This window comes from Xiphophorus maculatus, chromosome 11 (genome assembly GCF_002775205.1).
Source record: "Xiphophorus maculatus strain JP 163 A chromosome 11, X_maculatus-5.0-male, whole genome shotgun sequence".
In the NCBI taxonomy this organism is placed as follows: Eukaryota; Metazoa; Chordata; class Actinopteri; order Cyprinodontiformes; family Poeciliidae; genus Xiphophorus; species Xiphophorus maculatus.
Genome location: NC_036453.1, coordinates 20,691,204 through 20,717,436, shown reverse-complemented (window position 1 = coordinate 20,717,436; position 26,233 = coordinate 20,691,204). Strand labels below are relative to the sequence as shown.

The following is a 26,233-nucleotide window of genomic DNA, read 5'->3' as shown; positions in this document are numbered from 1 at the left end:
TAGCTTTTTGTGATTTGTCTTTGCAGTAGTTTTGATTATTATGAAGCCGTTATTACTTCCCTGATTGGCATTTCTGACAAAGAATATGATCCATAATTGGTCGAGTAAAGTAAACATTTTCTGCTGTTATGAACTAATAGTGAAGGATTTTATTTTGTTGTTATTTTAAATAAGTCGTGTGCGGTTCTGCATACGGCAACAATGACTTCTGTCTCCTCATCAGTCTCTGGCTGATCGTTGTAAGAAGATCCATGCTGGAGACGAAGTCATTCAGGTCAACCATCAGACAGTCGTAAGTCCTGGCTGGTTTATTTTATTTTCCTGTCTCCTGTTTGAATTTGCAGAATTTTCTTTTTCAATCTGAATTTTTTTTGTGCATATAATCAGTATGGAGGACTGATTATATTAAAAAATATATTATTTTTTCAATCTGCACACCATTTATGAGTTGAACCATAAAGCAATCATCTCTGCTGGCTGTGTCTTTACAGTCCTTCTATTAACGTCTTTGTATCCATAGTGGTGAAGCGCTGCTATCAAGTCATTTGATGATTATTGGGTCTTTTGTAATTAGGCTTTGAGGGCATTCACAAGTGAACTGCTTGGATTTGTTTTGCTTGCTGCATTGCCCATTACAGATTACTTTGCAAAATCCAATAGACAACACTTTACAAGAGCATTCATAGCCCTTGAACTTTTCCACATTTTTTTTTTTTTTTACCCCTCCAGAGGGTCTTTTTGTGGGCTCTAGTGTCTCTTATATGACAGTGGGCTGACAGGAAACGGAGAAGGAGAGGGGGGAAGACATGCAGCAAATATCGTCGGGTCCAGGAGTCGAACCCGCGACGGCCGCGTCGAGGACTCAAGGCCTCCAAATATGGGTCGCGCTAACCACTACGCCACCACGGCACGCCCGAACTTTTCCACATTTTAATATATTTTATTAGGAATTCATATGATATAGCACTTAACTGTCTGAACTGGTGGGTAACTTTAAAATGACAAATCAAGCTCTTTAGGGTTTTGTGGAAAGATTGAACTGCAAACAGGGCAATCGTGGAATAATACGTATAAAATACTAAATGACCTTTATAACCTCTCACATACAGAAACCCATGTGTCATTTTCACACTTTTCTTTGGTCTGTCCCATAAAATTGCAATAAAACACAGCAAGGTGGAAAAATCCAGTGTTCAACCCAACGTGCTTAGTGGTGTTTCTTCTTAAGCAACTCTCAGTCCGCCCACACAGCTAATTTACATAACAGTGAAATGTCTCGGCTTACTTGTGATACACCTTAGAGTGATGACATAAACTGCACCCCCTCCCCCTTTGCTGCACGCAACCGTGCAAAGTAAAAGACAAACACAGGAAGGAGAACAACATGCTTTAGAAATGTTCTTTCCTGGATTCGACATAGGAGAAACACTGAGTTCTCTGGCACCTGAGTATTTCCCTGAGGAAAACATAGAATTATACATTACTTGGTCAGAAGAGGATATGTAGAAGTTGAATTTATTATATTAAAAATGACAGAGTTAATCAAGGTTTTATGAATTACTCAGGTAATTAGAGAAACTGAGCCGTTACAAGTAAAAATGCCTTGTTCGTCCTCTTGCTGTAACTTTGCCTAATCTTTTCTGAATTTGTCCTTTGACATGACTGTAAGAAGTGCCTCGTGATGAAGTGTACGAGGTTTATTTGTGAATGAAAAAGGCCTCCTGCAGTGCAGAGTTTAAATATAGCCCCTTTCGTGAAAAAAATAATTGCTGCCTGTGTGTGCAACAGCAAGATATGTAATAATTCCACAGCTGCTCATTTCAGTCAGCTCATCCACTGAATACAGTGGATGAGCTGACAATAATATTCTTATTATTAAGAACGTGGAGAGAAGCAGCACCGATTTGGGTGTCACGACTCTTTTATGTCACTGAGGCATACAGACATTCAAAGCATCTAAAGGTTCAGAAGAGAGAGGTGTTAGATCCTCATTACCATCAAGAATCAACAGAAGTATCCAAACAATATTTAGTTCTTTAACCTGTCGGTGTTTTTAGCTGTTAGCTTCATGCCAACTGATAATCTATTAAAATGGAAAAACATCTAAGATTGTCATGAATAGTGGTTGTAGAGTGGTGAGGCAGACGCAGTGGGCCCAGGTAGTGATGAGAAATTATGAACTTAATGATGAATCAGTACAATAATCCAGGCAGCACAAATGAGCAGAAGGCTATTGGCTCAAAACTGGTAGGAACTGGTAGCAATCCCATAGACTGTGGACTTTACAACAGACAAGACGAAGACCAGACAAGGCACACAGGTGGGATTAAGTACACAGTGGGTAATCAGGGAAACGAGACACAGCTGGGAACAATCAAGGGGTAGACAGGACAACAAGAAGACTCAATAGACACAGAAACCGGATATGAAGATGTATAAAAAATAATTTCTGAAGTTACATCTCCGTCCAGTTGATGGCGGTAATGCGCAAAGTGTGTAAACTGCCATAAAACGCAACATAAGAAGAAGAAGACACAGAAACCTAAACAAACACAAAGAAAACTCAAATCCTCACAAAGGTAGGTTGTATAGATTACAGTTTCCAAATTGTAACAATGTCTTACAAACATTTATAAACTGGCATCACAAAATCTGTAATTTTGATTTTTTAAAAATCCACCAAAACAATCACAAAATCCTAGAGGAACAGCTATTTATTGATATTTTGACAATTTAATCGGTTTTTATCAATATATTCTGGCACAACTGGCTGATATAAATGAATATTAAAATAAACTTTATAACAACAGAATAATGAGGAACGTCTGAGAAATCTGTTCAGAGGGAAGCTGATATTTTCTAAAATTAAAACCACAGAAACAAGCCTGGAAACATGAGAAAAGCAATACAACCAAAATATAGCATTTAAAGAAGATACTCACAGTGGATAATAAAAACACTGTCAAGGAATCGAACCAAACAAAACCCCCCAAATTATAGTTTAATTTCCTTAGAGGTATAACAAAACAAACAGTAGAAGTAAAAGAAGTCTGCTTTACTTATGCTTTATAATGAACTCTCTGGAACAAATGTCGAGATAAAAAATGACTTTCAGAGAAACACAGTGATCTCCAGGTCAGGGCCTGAAAAATGTTTGGTATCTCAGGCTAGTTTGAAATATAGATTTAGCGCAGGCATCCAGCAGGCGAAGATTTCTCTCCCCAAACTGGACCTGGCATATTTAGTTCAGCAGCAGGGAGTGTTTGTCTGGGCAGGGTCTTTCGGATGTACTAAATATGATTAGGAACCGCTTAAAGAGGACTTGCAACTAGGCATGTAGCTGCTAGCATCACACAGCAGGAGACAAAACCACTGTAGAGGACAAGGCGGACTGGTTTGGTCTTTAATTTCCGTTTTGACATCAAAATCTACATGGAGCTTAAAGATTGCTACGTTCTTCTGCATGTCTTAACCATAAGAACCCAAAAAGTACTATTAAAAATACAGAAACATGTAAAACAAAATGGCTTCCTTCCAAGTTAATGGATTAGACTTTCAAACATAAAAAAGTTTTCACGCCTGTTAACTTTACCACATTTTACTACATATTTCCGCTGTTTTGGTGAGATTTAATGTTACAGACAAAGTACCATACTTTCGAAGTGGAAGGAAAATGAAATATTAATTTTTCACTGTTTGGTAAAAATCATCATTTGTTTTCAGTAATTGCCTAATTACAAAATTGTCTAATGGTAAGTTAGCATGGATCTGTTTATGATCCATTCATTGAATCAATTCTTCGGAGACTCGCTTTCTTCCTCATGTTGAGATGATGGAAGAAGTAAAAGTACAGGGCAATCCTTGAGGAAAAAAGGTTAGAGGCCGCAAAAGACTTGAAAGAATGACTGTGAAATTGTGTGGATCAAAATATAGTCTTCTGCTAGTATGGCCTAGTCAAAGTACTGACATAAATCCATTTGAGAATGTCAGATTCTGAGATTTTTTCTGTCTGGGTCTTAAAAGCTGGTAGAGACACAAAAACAGTTGCATTTGTCATTGCAGATAAAGTATTTAGTCAATGTACAGATTTAAATTGACGATTATATTAAAATAATCCGTAATTTTCCTTTCACTTCACAAGTATGTTACTTTGTGTTGATCTGTCACCATGAAGTCCATCTAAAATAGGCAGAAGTTTGTGCACATATTTGTGCACATATTGTGAACAAACGTCAAGCGTTATGAACACTTCTTCAAGGCATTTTAGCATCTTTAAATTGAATTAAATCCCTCCCACTAATTGGCTGACTAGATTCAAATATGGATAAATCTGACACACGCAGATGCCGGTGCGTTTCAAGGCTATTCTTGTTTGCTAGGTGGGCTGGCAGCTGAAGAACCTGGTGAACCTGCTGCGTGGGGACCCTGCAGGTGTCACCCTAACACTGAAGAAACGCCCACAGAGCACGCTCACATCCACTCCGGCTCTGCTCAAAAACATGAGATGGAAACCATTAGCTCTGCAGGTACAACGACGGCTTTGACTCAGTCCTGTGAGATTATCTCTGTCGTTTATGTGTGCTTATTTCTGTGCATCCATCTTATTTGTCCTTAAAATAAGAGTTACCTCTAAAATGGACAAATTAGAAAACAAGGAGAGGATTATGGGAACAGGAGAGACAAAAGTCGTGCAGGAAAACCCCATAGTGTTTGCCTTGGGGATCATTTTAGATATTAGAATTGCACTCTGTCATTCAGGTATGTGCTATATTTAACACTCACAAAGCATGAACAAAACCGATTGTTGTTGCTAAATTTATACTTGTGACTAATTAGTTGAGTGCTGCGGCATCACTCATTTAGATGTCATCATTTCATCCCTAAGTGGCATCTGTTGTCCTACTTCAGCCAATCTAGTTACATTATTAGGACAGTGTGCCAGCACCAGAATGGGTGGAAAAGAGAGGAATGAGCATTAAAGTGGTCCAGGCTTTCTTTGTGTCGCTTTCCAGAGAAAATGTTTTCTCTCCCCTGAGGCCACAAAGTACAGCCGTTCTCTGCCTCCTCCCTCTTAATGTCCTCTCTCCTCTTTTCCTCCAAAATTGATTTTTTTTTCTCCTCCTGCTGGCAGCATTAAAGACAGAAGTGAGAAAAAAATAAAGTCTGTCAGAGATTAAACAGGACTAAAGTGTAGAAGTTAATCGGCGGGGTTTCCTTCTATTGCAAAACCAGAAATTTTTATCTCAGCTTTATAACAGAACAGATCATTAATGATAGATTAAGATGCATACCATGGTAGCTCAGTTTGAGCAATGGGATATCTTCTTCTTTTAAAATAGTTAAATAAAAAGGATAAGTTGTTTAGAAGTGACAAAAAATGTGTTTTGTAGCTTTAGTAAAAAGATGTATCATATTCAAAATCAAATATATTCATATATACATCTGGATTCATGTGAAAACGAAACATTTTGACTCCTTATTTTTGAGGAGTTGATCCAGAAGGTTGGACTGAAGGTACCACTATTAATACTGAAGTTGCACACCAACACCAAAAACCACAGCAGAATTACAGTAGTTTTACTGAAAAATTTTTGTTTGCTTTTTTTATGGGAGAACTTAAAATTAGGATTGTTAGAAAGACAAAAGAAACAACTTTATTCTCATTAAAAATCTTTTAAACAGTCTGCAAATTTTAATACTAATCTACCAAAAACTCATTTGTTCAGAACTAGATGTTTTTTTTCTTGCAAAACTGAAATTGAAACACTAAAATCTTAATACTTTTTTAGCTGAATTTGTCTTGATTTTGAATTCTTCTTCTTGGGAGCAGGAACGATACACAACTAAAAAGGGGCTCAATAAAGAACACCGCTGTTTATTTTGTTAACTTAAATTACAATATTTTGCTCACTTCCAATACTTCTAGATGTGGTTGTATGTTTGGAAGTCTATTTTAGTAACTGTGCAGAATTTATGCTCTTTAAGTTAACCAATCTGCAGATTGTTTTATCGCATTGATAAAAAAAAAATAAAGGTATAGTAACAAAAACAAACTAAAAAAATAGATATGGTCTATTAATTTAAAGTTCAGTAACAGTACTAACCAGACTGTTTAACCTGTAGCCATGAGAGCGATGACTAGGCTGCTCTCCAAACTGCCTCTTTCGGTGAACCAGTTTAAAGTGGAGCTCTGCAAACGTCCTCTGCTCATTTCACAGCTGAGCTCCGCCGCCTCACTGTCTGACTAAAGTGAACAGTCACAGACTTACTCAGCTGTTGTGAGGTCCACATTTTCATTGTGTCATTTTCTGTAACTGTCTCTGTCTCTTTTTCCTCTCTGTCCGCCTGTCTCTCTGTCTTTTGCACATATTTAAACGCGTCCTCTCTCTCTCACACACCCACGCCCACACAATCACACACACACACACACCCCCTCTCACACACAGCCTATATTCCCTCAGAGTCCCAGCAGCAGCGTCGCTACGCCCACCAGCACATTAAGCACTCCCTCCAGGCGAAGTAGCTGCGCCCTGCAGGATCTGTACATCCCGCCTCCTCCAGCGGAGCCTTACACCCCCAGGTAAGCATGCGAAAGAATTAATCAATTACTGCACTGGCCGTACAAAATTCAAGGTTCAGTGTTTCCGAGTCAAACATTGTGGTGTTGATTTTAATTTGTAGTAACACAAACACAGCTTTCCCCCCTGCCCCTCGCTGACAATTTTTTTTTGTTAAAGTAACAAAGAAATCACAACAGGAGGAAAAAATTGGAAGAAAAGCAGCACAGAACTTTACTACAGTGCAAACAATAACAAACAAAACAGGAAAACATGAGGAGGAATACAGATTTCTGTTGCGATCCTTTACAGCGAGGCATAAGAAAATTCATATCCACAGAGATTGAAATTAAAAGCTGCTTTCTCATGTTTTGCCAAAATGTTTCTCCTGACTGGAAGCAATCTGAATATTTTTAAACAGTCCAGTCAGAATCTGGTCAGTATTTGGTTGCTGTATAGCCAAAAAACGGTTTTCCAGATATTAATGAGAAAGGTAAAAACTGTTTTTGACATGCATTTTTTTATATTCAACTATAAATTAAAAATATATTTGAGGAAACATCTGATTAAGTTCTTATCAGAATGAACTTCTTGGTTGAATTAAATAAAATGTGTATGAATATCTTTAATAAGAACTCTATAGAGTATTTGATGTCTCTAATTTGCAACCACAGCTAATAAAAGAACTAAATAATTGTTATTTCTGTTTAGTTGCTGGTTAATAAAGCCAAACGCCTGTGGGAATGGCAAGAAAAAAAGAAACCGAATGAGGAAAGAACCTGAAAAACCCATCACCTTGTTGCATCTTTACAGAAAAAGTTTTGTGATGCTTCATCTTAAAGGAGTCGGTTTAATCTTTGCACACAAGAATCATTAAGAATGTAAACATTTTCACTTTCTTTGAGATGCTCTGACCATTTTCACCTTTTGCCACTTTGAAAATTTGCATTTTGATTGTTTTCTGAACCAAAAGAAATCCGTCTGCCACCGGATGTTTTGCATAAATTTCTGCCCACCTTGGGGACATTTTGTTCCCGCTGTGACAACTGATCGTTTAAAATTTGCCGTAGTGAAATGCAGTTATGAAATACTTGCCACCGGTATGAGGGAGGGTGCTTCCGATGAGAGCGTCCAATTACTAAAGCACAAACAGAATTAACGAGCAGTCAAAGCCCGGTGGCTCCCCTGGGCAAATACTTGTGAAAATAAAATATAAATACATCTGTGAGTCACAGCTGGAGACTTGTTCCTTTTTTCCCCCTGCTGAATATTAAGACGTCCCTGTTTCTAATTAAAACCCACAACAAACATCGACTTAGGTCCACCTGTTTGCTCTACCTGGAAGCTTATTTGACCTTCTCTGAAGTTTTGCTTTCTTTAAAAGAGACGAAAAGGAAAATCTGACCGACGAGGAACCTCAGTCGGACGCCCAAGCCGCAGAGCGATCCGAGTCGCCCAACTCCTACCTGGACCAGGAGTGTCAGCGGCGATTCCCTCTGGTGGAGGAAGACTCCATACTCTACTGCTACGAGTACGACCAGAACCAGGAGGCCTCGTCGGTCCGCAGGGGGAGCACTCCCACCTACGGTAGGAAATCGTGACCAATAGCAGCTTCATGTCATGGAAATAAGCGGCGTGTGGGTTTCTGGGTGGGTTTTTTTTTTTTTTTTGAGACATCTGCAGCTGTTTGATGTCTATGTGTGTGGACGGCTGTGTAATATTGACATCCCCCCCCCTGCGCCTACTTGCTGCAGGCAGGCTCAGGCCCATCTCAATGCCTGTGGAATACAACTGGGTGGGAGATGACGAAGACCTGGCGAAGCTGAGGAGAGAGAGCAGGAGAGGTGAGTGGGAGGCAGTGGGAGAGAGAGAGAGAAGGACAGAGGGAAGCTGGGGCGAGGGGGTGGAAATCTTATAATACCCGCACCCTCTCAGATCTCTGAGCCAAGAAGTTGAAGCATGAGCTGGCCTGTCAACACCGATAACATGCCGGATATCTGCTCCTTCCTCTTTCTCCTCCATATGTTCAGAATCTATAGCTGCTCCGTTTTATTTTTTCCTCCTTCATCCCCGTCTCTCTCGGCCCTGCTGTTCTCTGTTTGAATATAAAAAGTACACTGTTGCTCTGGCAACGGTATAAATATATTTTCTTGAGGTGCTCACATTTCATTGGTGGCTGCTAAGTTAGGTGGTAAATGTGCCGGGAGGGGGCCGCGTTTCCTTTAAAATTTGACCCAAGAAAGGCTTGAGTGATGTGTTTGTGTCCTCTGGGAGGGATGCTTGCTTCTCTAGGCTTTTCAAAAAAAAAAAAAGAAAGAAAATTATGGGTCTATATTTATCTGCTTGAGACCTTTCATGGATGTTTGGAGGCTTTTCTTTTTCTTGACAATTGCTTCCTCTGTAGATTGTATAATGATTTTTCAGACATTGCAGTGGATTTTTTGTTTCAGAGACAGCGTTCTGCTGTGGATTTGATAACGTCGCCGTGCCTCACTAATCTACTTGTTACAGGTTGTTGGAAGTAAACTTTGTTTTATTCTTTTGTAATCGGGCATCACTCGTCCAATCATGGTTAAAGGCTGAGGAATAACAGGGATTTTCACATTTTGTGGCATTATAGCCACAAACTTCAACATATGTTTATTGTATTTTATTCCATAAAACTACATAAAATAATTGGAAAGTGGAAGGAATCTGATATATGTTTTTTTTTTTTTTTTAATAAAACCTAAGACGTTTTGTGTGCATATTTACCCTTTGGAGGGACTTTTTCTTTTGGCTCATTAATTTGAACATCTGGATGCTGACTTTGACTGGACCATACTGAAATTCGGTTTTATTTTTAAGGACATTGTTGAAGGTGAACCTCCGCTCTGGTCTAAATTTTTTAGCAGGCTAATAATTGCCCTGTTTGTAGAAAGGAGACAGACACTGAAAAAAACTGGATCGTTATACATACAAAGACTTTTAACAGGTGAATCAGTAACATATCAGCTGAACTGCAGCTGTATCTAGAGTGTTAACCATCTTTGTGTCCTGGATCTGTGCTGTAAATCACAAGGCCTGCTTTATATTGTGTTTGCCCTTGTCCTCTACTGTGTGTTCTTGTATAAAAATAAACTTAAGTATGTAAAGAAATGCCCTGGTTTTAGCTCCGTCATCCACCTTCTCATCAGATCTGACCGGCTTCCTTGTCCCTGCTGACGACAAGCATTCCCACAGCATTATACTGCCTTTAATATGCTTCATCATGGGGATGCAGTGTTCAGGGTGTTGGCTTTTTGTGTTAATCATTAATGTTCAACATCGATCCTATCACCTTCTTTCATGTGTTTGTTGTATCGTCTACATGATTTCAGGTTAATTTAATTTAATTTAATTTAATTCAAAAATATTTTACTGATTCCAAATCAAACGTTTTGTGGCAAACCAAAGAACTGAGGACTCAACAATTACTTACTTCCTGCCAGTAAGTGAGAATGGGCGACATTTCCAGTCCCTAGATGTGCACAGCTTGTAGAGGAACTCTCTGCAGGACGTGTAGCTCTAATTGCGGAAACATGTGGTTCTACAAGGTACAGACTCAGAGGAGCTGAAAACAAATGCATGCGACACCTGTAAGGAAAATGATGGTGGATTTTTCTCCCGCTTCGCAGTTGTGTTGCTCTGTCCTTTAAAATGAAAATGATATGCACACAACTTGTTAAAAAAAAGGTAAAGTCATGAATACTTTGGCAGGACATTTTTTCAGGATAAATAATAATTGGGAAGTGGCGTGGATGCAGCTTCTGTTTATCACCCTAATAAGCAAGCCTCAGCTTCATGTCCCACTGAGACCAGCTGAGACGGAGTCTGTGAAATGGATCTGTCACTGCAGCTGCAGTAACATCTAAAACCTGTCTGCAGCTGACTGTGGACTGCTTAAAATCTGTGTACCTTCATTCACAACAGGACTGCTCAAAGTCTGCCTGGTAGATTGTGTCATTTTATCCCCACACAAATAAATTATACCCCAAAATGGAGCCTACTGGGTATTTCCAAAGGTAAATTAGAAAACTGTGACTTCATTTAACCATATTCCTTGCAGGCAGACATCCATCATTTTCTTTCAGAGAGACGTGTAGGTAAAATGGACCCCAAACTTTTAATTATTCATTCCTGAAGCGTATAGTAAATTCAGGTGTGTTCAGTCCTGAGTTGGCTTCTTTCTTGTCCCTGCAGAAAACTCCCTCCTGCGTTTCCCCAGTGAGGACAAACCCTCTGGGGAGAACTTCTTACTGGGCCGCAGTCTGAGTCAGAACAGAAGGAAGATGGAGCGAGGAAGCAGCCCCACCCACTACACGCTTGTTCCCGCCCTGGAAGTCGCCATGTCCACTTCCAGCTCAGACTCTGCATCGCTTTACCACGTCAGTCCCTCCAAGAAGCAAAAAGTAGCAATAGGAACATACCGTATATTACAACTAAAATCTGTTGCTGTTATTATTCATTTCTTCTTTTTTTAATTTTCAGGTGTTTGAGCGCTCCTCAATGCTGTCTAGATCTAAGAAGAAAAAGCAAGGTAGACGCACTTGCTTTGCCTCATTTTTATGCACGTGTACTCAAACACGAGCAAGTGTTTTTTGTTTTTTTCATGAGCTGTTTTCTTCTTTTCTGCCACCTGCAGCTGCAAGCCCCATGTCCTCCATCAGTAAACGAAGGATTTCCTGCCGGGACCTGGGTCAGGGCGACTGCCAGGGCTGGCTGTGGAAGAAGAAAGATGCTAAAACCTATTTTTCGCAGAAGTGGAAGAAATACTGGTTTATCCTGAAAGACACGTGTCTTTACTGGTACATGAATGAAGAGGTGAATAGGATTTTGATTTTTTTTTAACGTAGACAGTACTTAGAGATTCCTTGGATGTAACTTTACTTTTGCTTGTGTCAGGATGAGAAGGCAGAGGGCTTTGTGAGTCTCCCAGAATTCAGGATTGATCGTGCCACTGAATGCAGAAGAAAATAGTGAGTATAAATTTATATTGCTGCTCTGAGATTTGAAGATTTAAAAAAAATATATATTATAAAGTAAAGCTGATATACTCAGAGATATATCAGGTATCCTAAAATATTTAAACAAAAGTCAGACATTACCAATATACAATAAAAGTGTCTCAAAAAAGTATACATACTTACATGTACATATAAATATGAAATTTTTTAATTACCTTTGAAAATGATTGGAAGCAGTAGCACAAATATGTCAAATTTGCAATAAAAAACAAACAAACTGCACGTAACGCACATTGTTCGACAACGTTGTGACCAAAGTCTCCAGCAGTTGTGTTTTTATTTGAACAGAGATTTTAGATGACAGAGGGGAGCTGAATAATTTAGGACTCAAGTCTGTCTCCAGAGTAAAGCTTTCTTCAACAGGTCTCTGTATTCCTATTGGCTGCGCGACTTCACGTCACGGCACGCTTTGGCCCAAACTGAGCGGATTGTGGTGCAGAGGTGGAAGCGAAGCAGAACAAAGAAGAGTTTGAATTAATAATTCATAATTCAGTGTGTTTTTTTAAATTATTAAACAGATCATTGTAGCAATACTTACAGGACATGTGCGACCTCAAACCACTTTTATAGCAATAAATATTTATATGAGATCAAAGTTCAAAGTGCTGGAAGTTACTGTAAAGATTTGGCCTACAAGTGGTTTAAAGTTGTGTTCATCAATATATATATATATATATATATATATATATATATATATATATATTGAGTTATTAGCCAGTACATATAAAAACAAAAATGTGAAAAAGTCAGTTTAAACTTCTTTAAATGTAGCCATGAATAATAACAAAATAAAATAAATAAATAAAATAAAATATTCAGCTCCGCCACATATATATTTTAAAAAATAAAAAATAAATGTAGCCAGGATTTAGTCTTGTATTCATATGTTAATCTCCGCTATACTGCTTGGCCTTGTTTGTACTCTCACATATAATTAAACTTCTTCTCTTTCAGTGCTTTCAAGGCTTGCCATCCCAAGATAAAGACCTTCTACTTTGCTGCGGAAAATGTAGATGACATGTCCCGGTGAGTATCCGAGGTTTTGATAGTCGTGCTGCAAACTCCTCCAGTGCTGCATTTCAAACTGTCTATTGTCCAAGAGCTGAACTGCCTTATTAAACCTCCCACTCTCTTCAAAACTGGGTAGTTTTGCAAGGTAATTGGTCAAAGAGAGAAATATAAGCTTTCAAAGAAAAAAGAAGAAAAAAACATTACAAAATCATTAACGTTATGCGTCATCAGTGTTATTCTCCCCCACAGGTGGCTGAGTCGACTCAGTATGGCTGTTGCTGGCTACTCTGAGCAGGAGAAAATGCGCCAGGAACAAGGTGAGATTAGTCACAGAGCCTTTTCACGAAGCTGTAAAAAAAAGATGCCAGCTAGGGGTCAAGAGCTGCTAAATGGCACAGTGGGACATCGGGTTGTGATGATCTGAACCTCCTTCGAGAATCATAGATGAAGTCTGTGTTCTTTAAACTTTATTCACATCGTTCAGTACCAAGTGATGTTATCTTCGCACGTAAAGACGTCAAAGACTTTAAATTAACTCGCTGGTGCTGTTGCAAAATGTTCTCTGCTATGTGGATATCACATCTAGTAAAGCTGTGCACTCCAGGGATATGTCTAGTTTGGTTGTTATGGTAACTTAGTGACCCCCCAAGTTGTCAGTTTCTTCTGCAGGTTTCCCTAACAGTGTCACGGTTCCAGCTGGTTTAAAATGCTGAAGTATAGCTCTGACTAGGGATGTAATAAGATAAACATTTAGTATGATGGCTATTGTTTTAAAAAACTATAAGCCTTCCCGTGGTTTTACAAGAGTGGGTCAGATATGTTTACTACAAATATTATTGCATCTGGAGGGTATTGTTTCTGCACCATAAATGTTGTCAAGAGTAAGGGTTAGCATGCTATCGTAATTATTTTTAATAATATTATGTTTATTAATTGTTTATTTTACATGATTTCACACAGATGCTTTTATCAGAACACTGACTGTGTTTCTGTTTTTATATTTTGGCTTAAGTATGAGACCTTGTGTATACAAACAAAGCTTAAGTTTTAAATATAAATCAGTAATATAGATAATATTCCAATGATTAATAATGCAATACTATAAAAGGATAAACATATAGAGTTGTAGAATGTTTATACTGTTGTTTTAAGATAGTGTATGACTCAATTGAAATTAAGCATGCCTAACACAAGAGAGATTAGTTCAGAAGACAGCATGTTTACTGCAGCGAATTAATGTGCAATTGAGTGATTAATGACAGCCAAAGTGTACAACATTAAGATTTTCTGTAGTGTTTTTACAAGCTGTGATTAATTAAATTAACAGTCATAAACAAATTAGGTCTGCGACCTGTGTTGTGCTTTTACGAGTGGAGATGATGCTCCAAGCAAATTTAATTAGGTTATCCCAGAGCCAGAGGGAACAAAGGGCCCTGGGGTATCACTAAGCCACTGCCATGCTTCATTGTAGGCAGCAGGATCTTTTCAGTGTTTATGTCACTCTTCCTCCTCCGTACATGCTCCCGATCCAACTAATTAGCATTCGCTGCTAAGCAGCTAGTGACAGCCAGAGGCCGAGTAAAACTCGCGTACTTCACTTCCGCATGGAGTGAGGACTCCAACATGTTCGAAAAGCCTTCTGTGCACAGTTATGAAGTCCAAAATGCGGCTATATTTAACTCTTGAGGTTCTCTGTGGGTTGAAATATCCCAGCTTTACTTTCAGTGCCTCTGCTTGTATCTGGGGAAAGCTGACAAACTGTATTTGATGGAGAATCTGGAGTTTTATAAAGTGGGCTAATCAAATATTTAAATGGCTTTTTCAGTTTTGGAACAACACCAACCAAGGGAAATTTTATCATAGCAACTAAAAACATTGGTAATTGTTTTCTGCCTTTAAAAAGAAAAAAATGAGCAAAACCTTTCCCTTAATTCTGAAGATTAACACACGTCGAGTGGCCTGCTGTCATGTCTTTCTTATTCTGAAGAAGAAATTAAATTAGTTTCTGTGTCACAGAAAAATATGAGGTAAAAAAATGAATCCACTCAATAAAAATAATTAAATATAATGTTGAACCCCTCTGTTTGGTTTTCTAATTGTACAACCAATTTGGGGGAACACTCTTTAGCTTTTGTACCTAAAGTAAAATATTTATATCATTACACTTGTAGAAGAGCTGCCTTAGTTTTGCTTTAGTATAGTAACTTTTATGTTTTATACTTTTGGAAAAAGTCCAGAGTTCTTTACAGGTAAATTAGATTTAGAAAAAGACTGAAATAAGATGCACAATATATTGGCATTTAGAACGATATCAGCAGATGTTCTTTTGCATATTGTTATCGATCCCATAAGTAAAATTTGCTCTAGATTAACGACCAATGTTTTTTCCATCTTGTTGCCATTTGGGTGGCTTTGGAGAGGGAGGGCAGTGGGTTGGCTATGCGGTATTTGCTGTGGCATGTAATATAATTGCAGAGCAAGATTATGAAGTGTTAAACTGAAGCAAAGACACTTTCCCTACACTTTCAACACATTGAATATACTTAATATATAAATGTTTACTGAAATATAAATAATATCAGTAAACATTGGCCATAACAGCAAGTTTTAAATCCTATCTTGATTCCTAATTTATCAAATTCATTCCTTGCAACAAGGTCCTTAGGCTTGAAATCAGATATTTCAAGTGTAAGGAAAAATAATTATTCACAGTGTGTTTACTTTTATCAAATAGTTTATTAAGCCATTTACAGGATTTTTCCCACTTATCACAAGCCTATCTGAAATATCTGATAGGCTTGATATGGCCCATCATAAATTCTTCAGTACTAACTATGACACTAGTTAAATAAATGTGTGCATAGTTTAAAAATAAATTGATAGGAACATAAAGATGGACTTATCTGATTTAATTAACATCAACGCTCTCTGCTTTTCTGAGTTAATTTGGGAAAATAAGATCACATTTATACGTTTCAGTTAAGACATTTTTGATTTCTTGGCCAGCAGCTGGCGCATTAGATTGAACCTTCCAGCAGAGTATTTTTTCTCCAAACCGAGGCAGGCTGGATATTTTTGTTATTCATATAGCTTAATGTTCTTTGGCTTCTAACAAACTGACAGGAAGTAATGCAACTAACCCTTCTGCTATTTGGAGGTGCCTACGTACAAACTCTGCCAAGGTGGGTGTGTGAGAACAATTTTATCTTTGGAGAGGGTTTTTTTTTTCATTATAGCCAAGTTTGTTTTTTTTTATTAGCTCCATAACACCTCCAGAAGATTTCACAGGAAGTTCTCACACCTTAAATCTGTCCATTTTAATATTCAACTTCAACCCGATACAGCCAGAGCACTTTTTCACGACTACGGCTTTCTGGTGTATGAATATCTTGCGTAGCTTTCCTTGAATTTTATTGATATAAATGTGTGATTTATTGCAGATTACTGGAGCGAGAGTGATCACGAGGACATGGAGATGCCCCCCGGACCCAAACGGGACAGTCCACCGCCCCCTTATGACACCTATCCCAGAGCAGCCTCAGTGAGTTTTCACACAGTTAGCCTAAAAGATGCAGCAGGTATCATTTTGCGGCCCTGTTTTCTAGCTATAGCCGTCTGTTTTTATGTAGGTAAGTCCCTACCTGGAGCCAAAGCATAGCCACCTCTCCTCTTCGGACACATTCCAGTCCCGTTCCTCACACGAGGAGTTCCACTCGGAGCCTCAGGAAAGCAGCAGCAACAACAGCGTCTCCCCAGGGCAGAAGGCGAGCAGCCACCGAAACTCGTGGCAGGACCAGATGGAAGGCAAATCCAGGATGCACTACCTGCAGACGTATCCCGTGGAAGAATCCATGCAGTCTGAGGACAGGGATCAGCTGGCCATGGAGTACCGCAGGCAGTCCACTCTGCCTGCACAGCGCAGCCTGCTGCAAGAGCAGTACAGGGCGCTGCCGCTGCCCCTCAGGGCAAGCATAGATTCTGACGCAGGAGGAAAACCTCGCAGCTTTACGCTTCCAAGAGACAGCGGGCTCCATGCTATCCTGGCGGCCACTGGTGCATCGGACCAGAGAGAGACCCAGCACTACCAGCTGGACCGGGCCAGAGACACAGGTCAGACTCAGAGAGCCTAAACAATACATTTTACATACATATATACTGCTGAGGAAGCTGCTTCTTTGTTGCATCTGCTACACTTTGATCAATTTTCTTATCTTCCTCTTATTTTTTACGAGATTTCTTAATTAAACCGTTTCACAAAATCTGCTGAAAGCTGTTGTTCTTGACAAAAAGAAAAGAGAAAAGTTAGTTCTACTTGGGACTGATTGCTTGAAGAGAACAGGCAATTTAAAGATGATTGAACAGTTAATATAGACTTTTGTTTTACTCAAATTAGTCTCAGAAAAGATATTCAGAGTAGAAAGATGTGTCTTTAGAAACTACATAAAAGAGTGCAAAACATACAGCTCTGTAATGCACACATAATTTATTTTTAGTGTGCTTTACCTTTGACGTGGAAACATCTGGGGTTTATTATTTTTGCTCAGTAAACAACCAAAGTCACAACTGATGGTGTGAAACTCAGTTTCGTTTTGGGCCATATCAAAATAATGAATGTCCCCAAAAGGCTGGTTGTGGCAAGATGTAATAATAAAACTACCCATTAGCAAACCGGTGAAATATTAATAAATAGCTGTATCTGCATTTAATGAGAACTTCTTGACATTTAACATCTTTTCACATTGGTATAATTTGACAGTATCCATCCATTTTCTTACACCCTTGTCCCTAGTGGGTCGGGAGGTAGGGTACAACCTGGACAGGTCGCCAGTCTTCCACAGAGACAGACAGGACAAACAACCATGCACACACACTCACACCTAGGGAGAATTTAGAGAGACCAATTAACCTGGCAGTCATGTTTTTGGACTGTGGGAGGAAGCCGGAGTACCTGGAGAGAACCCACGCATGCACAGGGAGAACATGCAAATTCCATGCAGAAAGACTCCGGGCCGGGAATCGAACCCAGGACCTTCTTGCTGCAAGGCAACAGCTCTACCAACTGCGCCACTGTGCAGTTTTACTAATTTGATAATATACAGAAAAAACAGCATAGCCTTGATTGCTATAATAATATTTAAGCATATAATTGCCAATTTGAAGGTTATTTTTATGTGACCCTCTGCAGTCTATAGGGTCACATAAAAAGTTATGGCGACCCTGATTTGGCCCCCGAGCCTTAAGTTTGAAACATGTACTCCAGCAGGACAGCAAGCCTAAACACACAGACAGAGCTACAGGGTTGTCAGCCACCGCAAAGTACGACTTTTATAAGTCCCTGCTCCAGAACAATTAAAGAATTGCTTAACAGATCAATTAAAATGGCTAAATTAACTCTGCAGTCTGTCTTCAAGTTTTGCAGGAACCAGCTAGTGGCCCATACATTTGGTGTGAGTGTATTTTACAAAAAAAACATCTAAAACATGCAGGACAGTGGCTCTTGAGGACTGACTTTGGACACCATCTGGTTCGATCAAAGCATATCCCTATGGTATGCTAAATTTACCTAAGCTAAGGCCTGACAAAACCACCTACATAATTTAATAAGACGAACTACTGTCCTTTCATTCTGTGTACACAAAAGAACAAACGTGTTGCAGTTTTCATCAAACACCAGCACCACCTTGTGACGTAATCAGAATAAATCGTGTGCGATTTCAGCGAAGAAATGTTGGAGTCATTGTTGATTCCTGAACAATATGGCTTAAAAAAAAGGGTTTGTAGTCCTTCAGTAGAACCAGCTTCATCTACAAAACTGGAGATAAATTACTCAAGTCTTCGCTGAAATCGCTCACAACTTCCTTCGCTTCTGTATGCTCACCCTAGATCAGGGGTCTCAAACTCCAGTCCTCGAGGACCGCAGTCCTGCAACTTTTAGATGTGCCTCTGCTGCACCACACCTGAATAGAATAATTAGGTCATTAGCAAGGCTGGGAGAACTGATCTACACAAGGAGGAGGTAATTAAGCCATTTCATTCCAGCGTTTTTGTACCTGTGGCACATCTAAAAACTGTAGGTCTGCGGCCCTTGAGGACTGGAGTTTGAGACCCCTGATCTAGATGCTTCTGGTTTGATTTACCCTGATTACGTCACAAGATGCCGGTAGCGCTTGACCCAGTTACCACAGACAAAAACATTGACACTACATTTATATTATTCTCTGAGAAATATTTATTATTAAAAGCTTTCACAGAATGAGCACATTCTGTGAAAGCACAGTAGTTCATCTTTTTAAATCACATAGGTGGTTTTATTGTGTCAGTGCCACTTAAAATAACACAGAACTGACAGACAATCCAAAGATTTATATTTATAGCATATTTGATCCCTGTGGTATCATTACATAGATTCTAGGAAGCAAAAAGCATTGACGTCGACCTTTATAGTAGATCAGGGTACTACACAAAGATGTTGATGAAAATGTCTTCTCATTTTAACAGCAATGAAGTCTTTCATCTGGATTGGAGCACACAACTGCCCCTATTTGTCATCAGGGATGTTTTTAAATCCCAAATATTCAGTCAGAGCCAGCAAATGTCAAAGGTTTAATGCTCACTGTTGTTTCTTTACAGGGTTAGATTGGAAGTCGGCCTATTTGTCATTCCCCCCTAAACCTTGAGGGCGTTTGTGTGTGGAAGATCAAATTCTGTTTCCTGTTTGATACTGATTGATTTCGGCTCTTCTTTTTCTGACTCTTTCTCCCCTCTATTATTTTGATTTCTCTCATGCTCAATCCAGATGCCACTGTAGCCTCTCGGCTCTGTTTGGACAGAAAAGCACAGAGTAATCCTTTCAGTCAATGTTAATATTTTATTTTGGACAAAATAAAGAAACACCCCAGAGGGGGCCTGTCTTCATTTATCTTTTGCATTTCCCACGAAGATAAGAGGAGCACTAAACAGGTGTAAAAGTGATATGCATTTCAAAGCCCAGGCAGCCCCAAGATGCTACTTTCCAAATACAAAACAGGCATTTCACAGGATAGACCTTAATGTAGTGTGCCTCTCCTACCAGAAGGGGGTGCTGTATGTTAATAGAAGGTAAATAAACTTCTCCCGTTTATTTCTACCCCTAGCCATGGCCTATCACACATTATGTGTTCCCTTTTCACACATAAAAAGCAAATACAACTTAACATGTGTTTCAATTATGTTTCAACAAACAAGTGTACTTATTACTTAGTAAAAGCACTATTTCTACATATTTTTAATTAATTAAATGTAAAAATTAGCTATTTCAGAAATTACTTAAGCCAAATTGGCACAAAATGGAACAAAGGTTGTCTACAAACAGGTAAAAGTAGCAATACTTTATATTACTGAAGTAAAAGTAAAATGTATGGTGTTGTAAAAATTCTTCTAGAAGTTTTTCTTCCGAAAGTTACTCAAATAACAGAGTAAATGTAACTAGATACTATCCAACTCTGCAAATAAATATTACTAAAACATGGTTGCTCTGGTTTATAGCAAAATGAATATTGGATTTTTGCTCCATCATTTACGTTGTATCTGCTCAGCCCTCCAACTTTAAATGCTAGCTCACACAGAGCATCCACATAATGGTGCATAATTATTAAGTTGAAGGAAAATCTGAATAGATTACAAACCCCTTTGCAGAACAGCTGGATTTATACTGAGTTTAAATTACAAACAGTTGGACTCAGATTACTAATAAAGTGACTTCTGAAGGCATTGGGTTCCATTGAATTTTATTTATGGGATCAGAGTAATGCCACACTTAGATTTTTATTTCTAAGAATTATTTTTAAAAAACTTGCTTAATTTTCTTTTCACTTTGTAACTACGCACCAGTTTGTTCTAGTCTATGAAATCAAATTTCTAATAAAACACATATACGGAGATTCATACAGGTGTGTGAACTCATTGCCCCGCAGATTTCAGATTTTATTGAGATGTAAACATTCTGCTTTTATTTGCTGATCTGTTTACCGAGGTCGTGGACGCGACTGTCGAATGCAGACGGACTCACTGGTGGATTTGTACCGGGCCCTGGAGCAGACCAGTCTGTCCACCTCCGCTGACCACAGATCAGCCGGTCGCCTCGAGTACAAACGCTCCTTTGTCCGCAGAGTTAACGACCCCCTCCTAAACGACAAGCTCCACCGCCTGCGGATTCTTCACAGCTCACTGAAGGTATAGAAACAACTTCCAAGAACCAATTTGTTTCCATCTGTGCCTCGTTTTGCTGATCAGTAATCAGTACTTTTGTTTTCCGGCAGAATGTTCCTCTTCAAGACACAAACCGGTCGCTGGGGTTTTTAGATTAACCCCGCTGAGCGCCACCCCCCACAGCTTGGCTTCTGCTTGTGCCTCACATTTGGAGTCAAAGGCACCAAAACGCATCTTTTACCTCCTCAGCCATCCATCCATCCATCCATCTATCCATCCTTTTATTTATTTCTGCTGCTTCTCTCAAAAGCAGAAACAAAAACTACTGATGTCACTTTTTGCCTCATCTCATTCTCAAGCAGGGCAGGGATCCAAACAAAGATTGGATTAATAAAGTAACTGAAAGCACTTTGTGTCCATTTCAAAGATTCATCTGAAAGCTTTTAAAAATCATCCCTTTCATGCATGGCAGCCTCCCCCGCTCTTCTGTTGAATTGTTTTTATACCTTTACGCTGGAGTCGTGTACAGCTGCTCTTTAAAAAGCATCTTTTTTGTTGTACCCCACTTTTCATTGTGCATGTACATTCGATCCATGGGTATGTTTGTTTTGTGACTGTACAGGGTGTTAAACATATTAACATATGTTGTATATTTAATATTACATTCCTACAACAGTGACCACACCACGTTTCTTTTTTTTTTTGGCTACCTATTTAATCTGTACATCAAGTGCTGTGCCTCAGTGATAGTGAATGTACATTGTACCTTTTTAAAAAGAGAGAAAAGAGAAGATTTAGAGAGAAAGCTATTTCCTCAGAGCAGAGGCATAAAAATGTAACGCCTGGCAATAATGAACTAATGTATATTACAATGGAGCGATAAGAATAGTTGTCTATTTTTGTATGCATGCTGTCTACCTGATTGTTTGTACGGCAGTTTTGTAATTCTAAGTGCATTTGGTTCAGAGGATACTGGTGTTATCGCTCCCACCCTTCCACCCACATCTCATGCACACACCAGCACAGCGTGTTTTCTGTACTTATTATAGAAATGTGATTTTTTTTTTTCTCTTAATGTTAACCATAAAAAAAATTGTATTTAGTAAGTGTTTAATGGAGAAGCATGCTCTGTGAGACTAAAGTACATTACCATGCCATTTGAAGCTGACTCATATTGCACACCTGTGCCATATTGTAGCTACATATTTTTTTTTCTATTGATTAAAATATGGTACAGGCATAAACAAGGCTTGTTGTTTTATCTCATTCAGGTCAAAGAGAAACTGACAAAAGTCCTGCTGTTTAACAGATGCAGAATAAAATATTAATTAATAACCTAGAATGAGAAAATACACAGTATTATAAAAATACATTTTATTCTTAGAATCCCAATATTGACCCTTAAATTTCAAATAAATGATTATATTATAGTTAGTTATCACATTTAGGCCAGCACAATATTGACAAATCTTGCAATTGCAGTAATATTGGTAAATATTGTGACGATAACATAAGCCTGTTTTCTTTCCTCTTTTTCTAATCTGAGCTTCCTACTCTGTGACCTTTATCATTTTCGATAATGTCAGGACACTTAAGGGAACACATTTTCTAACTTGGAGGACAGAAAATCTAATTTTAAGACTGAATAAACTTGAAACAGACTTTAGTTTTGAGAGAGATAGTCAGATTTCTCTGGAAAATAAAGTACCCTGTAGTTTTTAATTATATCAGACTTTGCTAATTAGTAAAGCATTTTTTTTAACAGGTTGTAGATGGTTCTGTGATAATAGTATCTATAAAAAGTCAAAAGGAGAAGGGCAGAAACTGTGAAATATCGACTTTATTGTTAAATAATCCCAGAAAATATTTTGCAAACTTAAACATAAGCATTGTGTTATTTTTGATACAAGCTTCTTGAGATAAAATCACAAAATCTTTGTTCTACGTAGAGCTCAAAGCAGCAGAAATTATGGATAGGATGTAAAAATTTGGCTAAATATCAGAGGGGATAGTGTGTTTTTAAAAGCATTTGTGCATCTACTGAAATAAAATTAAGCTATGGATAAACATTTAAAAACCAGCAAGATTAACAGCACTCAAAGATAAACAAACAACATTATTTAACACGAATTCAGACTGCTGTAAACGTAAGTCCTACAATAAAGCCACATTTTGAGGACTTCTGAACACCATGCTGGATGCATATTTAATGAACCCAAATCTAAAATATCTTGACTACGTCACTTGCACTTGGTGAAAAGCTTGATGAGTCGGACTCTTATTATTTGTGTGCCCAAGCCGTATATTAGTGCATTTAGGAGCGGTGGGAATATCAAAAAGTACAGTGACAAAAACAGCTTAGTGTGATAAGACATGTGCCTGTTGTCGAGACGACCTTGTGCCAGCTCAAAAAAGCACCCAGTGGCGTAGTTGATTACAGCCAGTAGATGGGGAATGCAAGTACGGAGGGCCTTGAATTTGGATTTGCCGAACGACATTATGCAAATCTTCAGGATGTGTCCGTATGAGTAAAATATCATGATCAGCTGAGGAGCCGTGTAGAGAGCTGCAGACAGCAGACCGATGGTGTTAACTATAAATGTATTTGTGCATGCAAGCTGCACAAGCAAGTAGTTGAGGCAGTAAAGCTTCTCTATGGCCCGGCCACAATATGGCAGCTGAAGAGTAAAAACAAAAACCACGCTTAGTGCCAGCATGGGGTAAAGCCACATAAAAACAATCAGCTTCACTATCCTCTGAGACATGATCACCTGGTAGGACAGTGGATGACAAATGGCTACGTATCTGTCGTAGCTCATCACCGCGAGAATAGTGAATTCGGTGACGGCATATGTGTGTATAACAAAGACCTGCGTCTGGCAAAAAGAAATAGAAACCTCGTGTGTGTGAGAGAGAATGTTGATCAGCGTCGCCGGCAGCAAGGCGGTGCTTCCTACCAGCTCATTCACGGCCAAATTACACAAAAGCACATACATTGGCTGACGCAGGGATTTTTCACAATAAACCACCCTGATCAGCAAGACATTCTCAGTGATGATGGTGAGGTATACGATGAAGAAAATGCAGAAATACATGGACTTGAGCTCTTCCATTCCATAGTAAGCAGACAGATAAATCGATGTAACAAGAGAGAAATTCATGTTGAAACAACTTTATCTGAGTTGGTGACCTAAATGTGTGTACATGAATGGGTCTGAATGGCATTTAAGTGCACTGAGCAGTAAAACCGCAGCTTTATATTTGTTCTGCTGTGAGATAGAGTCACATCCTCTTTACCTGTGCACCAATAACTTCCCAGCACGTAAGCACTAGTTTTGTTCCTCCGAGACCAAAACATAAAACATTACATCATCTATGTACAAGTAATTTATTCTTTTATCGAACTGGCTACCCTAAACTGAGACTCAATAATTATCTACACGTTATACATTAGCTACAATTAATGCATCAAAATGACAAATTTGTTATTTTTGTGAAGCATACTGGTATTGTTTTTAAAACAAGAGTTGTATAAAAATCAAAGCAATGATGACAAAAGAAAGAAGAAGAATCTATTTTTTATTTGACTATTTAAATATAATAAAATTATACATTTTTGTGTGAAATCAAGACCAATTTATTTATAGACGTTTTACACACCTTTTCCTGGAGTGCCACACAATTTGACTGATTTACATTTTGGGTTTTGCTTTCATTTGGTGATAGATTAAGGTGCTGTTCCCTGTATGCTCTACCAGCCCTTTCTCCTGTTTCCTCAGTTCAACTTTGGGTTCTTCCTTCCCTCACAGCTGCACCCAGTTTCTAATCAGCCACCTGCTCATTGTTTTGTAATCAATTCTCCTTATCTTAAAAGCTAAGGTTGCTAACTTTTGGTCTGACCATTCTGTTATTACCATAATTCTGGCTCCTTCTGAGGTCTTCTTGTGGGTTATTATTTTGGAACCATTGGTGGACATTAGTTTTTGTTATGTCTTAAGTAAAATTGTTTATTTTCACCTACCAGCCTCCTTGCTGCATTTGAGTTCTTCACTATTATGTAACATTTACTAAAAAAATAAAAAAAAGGTTGCAGCTTTTTGGGAATCAACATGCTGGGGTGTTGTATGCAGGGTTTCTCCCAGAGGATTATAAGCCTGGCAGGCTACCAGGCTTTACTTGTATGTAAAGCCTTACTTTAAACCCTTGTATGTATTTCTTTTTTTTTTTTTTTTTTTGCTAAATTGTTCCAGGCTGGGAAATGGAATAGAATAGACTTTATCATCCCAGTGTAAAATCTGTCGTGGTCAAAATGCTACACAGTTGCCAATGAAAACTGTAAACAACACAACGATAAAACTCTGGTTCAAAGCATTCAACAATGCAACAAATTGAGGGTATAATATGTGGAGTGAAAGTTTTTACTGGAACTCCGCAGTCTGATTGAGGCTTAAACAAATGACAGTCAGTTGGTCCTACACTGTGGCACCCTCAGCCTCCATCCTAATGACCCCACTGCTCATATTCAGAGAGCAGTAGGGGTCTATAGTCAGGGGATATGATTTCTGCTGTTCTTATCATTGCTTGTTCATATGTAGCCTGCATGGGTTCGTAATCTCCTAAGCTGATTATTTTCAGAGCTGCTGCATAAATGTGGGCCAGCTTGTTCCTGAGTTGGACAGTTAGGCTTTGATTCTGTGTTGTTTAATGCTTTCCAGTGCTTTTAATTAGTATATAATATTAAACAAAACACACTTAACACATTCACTTAAGTTGCCTTTATTTTGGTCATTTATAATTATCCAATCCGTAAAAGAGAGACATTTTCAAAAATCAAGATTATACAGAATCCACTAATCTAATTGATCATGTGATCAAAATCAATTTCTATGTTGTTTCTTTCATTTAAAGATCCAGGTTTTGGTCAAAACATTACGACCACATCAGATTGAAAGTTCAATAAAAACTGGTTCAGCCTTTTGTGGCCCTTGACTTTTTATTGCAGGAAAATTTGATTAATATATCTCTATTGTTAATGACTTGCATTGCAGCAACTGGATTTAAAAAAAATCTCTGAAACTTTCCAATTGTTAGCTGTTTGTCAGGATGAATTTATACTTTTCCACCAGAAACCCTCCAGTGGAATGAGTTAATGACCAATTAGTCACTGCATGTCTTTGTTCCTCTTGAAAGTAATTAAGACAACTGATTTACAACAAGGGACGCTTGTTTGGACAGCACCTGGAGAATAGAAATAAAAGTCAGGAGACAACCATTAATGACTTCCCTTTGGAAAAATACTGATGCAACACTGATGAAACTGTCCAACGCGCTTGACCCTTCGGTGATGTCGGTCACTGCAGTATTGTTTTTGTTATTCTTATCAAGCTGGATTTGACAAATTAGACTGTTTGGCAACACCTTTGTAACCAGTCT

At 38.5% G+C, this 26,233-nt stretch overlaps 2 protein-coding genes across 5 annotated transcripts in view; one reads left to right on the top strand and one right to left on the bottom strand.

Moving 5' to 3' along the window:
* LOC102231021 (connector enhancer of kinase suppressor of ras 2-like) overlaps positions 1–22,047 on the top strand; it is a 40,334-nt gene extending 18,287 nt beyond the window's left edge. For 2 of the 4 annotated variants that reach the window (XM_023342727.1, XM_023342725.1), the window contains exons 8-22: positions 224–292; positions 4,380–4,526; positions 6,462–6,580; positions 7,942–8,144; positions 8,312–8,401; positions 10,779–10,963; positions 11,067–11,115; positions 11,221–11,399; positions 11,481–11,554; positions 12,557–12,628; positions 12,863–12,930; positions 16,054–16,154; positions 16,243–16,723; positions 20,625–20,824; positions 20,911–22,047. In XM_023342727.1, coding sequence (XP_023198495.1) covers positions 224–292; positions 4,380–4,526; positions 6,462–6,580; positions 7,942–8,144; positions 8,312–8,401; positions 10,779–10,963; positions 11,067–11,115; positions 11,221–11,399; positions 11,481–11,554; positions 12,557–12,628; positions 12,863–12,930; positions 16,054–16,154; positions 16,243–16,723; positions 20,625–20,824; positions 20,911–20,958 — 2,085 coding nt within the window. In that variant the 3' untranslated portion in view covers positions 20,959–22,047. Of the gene's footprint in view, positions 1–223; positions 293–4,379; positions 4,527–6,446; positions 6,581–7,941; positions 8,145–8,311; positions 8,402–10,778; positions 10,964–11,066; positions 11,116–11,220; positions 11,400–11,480; positions 11,555–12,556; positions 12,629–12,862; positions 12,931–16,053; positions 16,155–16,242; positions 16,724–20,624; positions 20,825–20,910 lie in introns of all 4 variants that reach the window. The other 2 variants (XM_023342726.1, XM_023342724.1) reach the window with 1 other exon arrangement.
* A 693-nt stretch (positions 22,048–22,740) lies between these two features.
* Positions 22,741–24,248, bottom strand: LOC102228765 (olfactory receptor 52D1-like). The gene has a single exon (XM_005814951.2). It carries the CDS (start codon positions 23,959–23,961, stop codon positions 23,041–23,043), a length of 921 nt encoding a protein of 306 aa, XP_005815008.1. The 5' UTR covers positions 23,962–24,248; the 3' UTR covers positions 22,741–23,040.
* Between the last annotated feature and the right edge of the window lie 1,985 nt (positions 24,249–26,233).

Bases quoted from the DNA above. Each gene is read 5' to 3' on its own strand.
- LOC102228765 (XM_005814951.2), bottom strand. From the start codon at position 23,961: ATGAATTTCTCTCTTGTTACATCGATTTATCTGTCTGCTTACTATGGA.